Genomic DNA, 1,903 nt, shown 5'->3' with positions numbered 1-1,903 from the left:
CGTGTCCTGGTTGGCGTCCTTGATATGTGGAAACCAGTCTCGGGGGGGTTTGGAGAGGTGTTTGGACTCTGTGACGAACCACAGCAACTTGGGCCAGCCTGGACACACAGAGACAAACAGCAACCAGTCATAGGTGGACCGGTCCGTCCTGCTTTGCCTAATGAACCGCATGCACGCCAGAAAAACACCTTTCTTTTGACACGACCTTTCAGGGCTTCCGTAGCTGACAGACGGACAACGAAGTATAAGAAATGCTATCTGGTTAAGTACTCTAGTAGCATCTGTGTCACTTTATTGATACTGGTATTGGTATTTTACAACACACATCCCTGCAGCCGACCCCAGTTAAAAGTTAAACACTGCTTGTGAACAACAGCTACAGTATAAGTAAGTTAACTGATATCTCAAACAATATAACTGGATGAAAAGAGGGAGACAAGGAGATAGGATTAAAGTCAAATATAACTTCTTTATTCTTGGCAATACATGCATTAATATGTGGAGGGTTAACTGACTGAAACCAGACGGGTTTGAATGTTTCTTCATTGAATTTAAGGACATCCAGCACTTAATGACACATTGCTAGTGGTTCCTGGTTGCATGCCTTCCACATAATTCTGAGAAGACACTGATAATTGTGTATTATTTTAGCCAAGTGGAAGCAAACATCAAAGTTGTATTATTAATACGTGCTCGTACTCAGTGCTGAGTCACACAACGTGATTGGATGTAAAATGCGAGGGGCTGTTAACGTCTAGATTGTGCTGGCCGGCCCAGGCACTGAGACACAAGAAACAATCAGCCATGTCAATGAGATGAGTGTAAAACCAGCAGATCAATAAGAAGAGCACTCCACCTTAATGAGACATACACACACACACACACACACACACACACACACACACACACACTCCTAAAGCCATGCTGAGTGAGGAGCAGTAAATCTGGCGGCATCATGTTGCTATTTATACATCCATTACTGAAAAGCAAACGTCATTATTAATCACTCACTAGGACACTCTCTCTCTCTCTCTCTCTCTCTCTGTCTCTCTCTGTCTCTGTCTCTCTCTCTCTCTCTCTCTCGGTTTAGTGCTAATGTCTCTCTATTCTCAATTCATCATGTGTCTGCTTCTTTCGTCTTGTCGGCTGCTTCCCAATCGATTTGCGATACCACTTCACTGCCTCTCTCTTTCTTTCTCTCTTTCTACTTCTACTCTCTCTCTCTTTCTTTCTATTTCTACTCTCTCTCTCTCTCTCTATCATTGTGCCATCCATTACTCAGCCTTGCTGTCTGTTGCCATCAGTCTGTCCCTTCATCCTACTGAGAGAGACAGGAAAGCTGTGCTAAAACAAGAGGCACACATATACTTTGTACTCTGTGCTGTGTGTGTGTCTATGCGTGCATGTGTGCATGGTGTGTATTGTTATGAGTAAACATATAAGTGTATGTCAAGTGTGTGTACTGTATTATTTGCACTTGAAACTGCATTTTGGACCCATTACATTTGATCTATCTTTGTGTTTCTAAATGTTGCTCTAATTGATTTCTTGTCCTTATGTAAAGCAGCCAAAGTCTTTTTGTTGTGTTTTGTTTTGTTGTATGCTTTGTTTTGCACCTCTACGTGTGTGTGTGTGTGTGTGTGTGTGTGTGTTTGAGACCTTTGAACTGTGGGATCTCTCCAGTGGGACTCTTAGGTAAGCCTTTATGGCAGGCGTCGCTGGTCAGAGCCACAGTCACGCCACAGCTCCCCAACAGAAACCCGATCTGCTGACTGCCCGCATCCTGGACAGGGACAGGGACAGGGACAGGGACATAGACAGGGACAGAGACAGGGACAGAGACAGAGGCAGGAGACAGGAGAAAGGAGACAGGGACAGAGACAGGGACAGAGACATAGACAGA

At 44.4% G+C, this 1,903-nt stretch overlaps 1 protein-coding gene across 1 annotated transcript in view; it reads right to left on the bottom strand.

The window, feature by feature from the left end:
• The window catches only part of LOC117953968 (disco-interacting protein 2 homolog C-like), a 157,324-nt gene that overhangs the window by 36,150 nt on the left and 119,271 nt on the right, over window positions 1-1,903 (bottom strand). The window contains 2 exon segments of the mRNA XM_034887386.1: window positions 1-98; window positions 1,660-1,783. The exon segment at window positions 1-98 is cut by the window's left edge and continues 4 nt beyond it. Of these exon segments, the coding sequence (XP_034743277.1) occupies window positions 1-98; window positions 1,660-1,783 (222 nt within the window).

Source organism: Etheostoma cragini, chromosome 12, assembly GCF_013103735.1.
Source record: "Etheostoma cragini isolate CJK2018 chromosome 12, CSU_Ecrag_1.0, whole genome shotgun sequence".
Lineage (NCBI taxonomy): Eukaryota > Metazoa > Chordata > Actinopteri > Perciformes > Percidae > Etheostoma > Etheostoma cragini.
The sequence above is the reverse complement of the archived record's forward strand: the minus strand, read 5'-3'. Positions and strand labels throughout refer to the sequence as shown.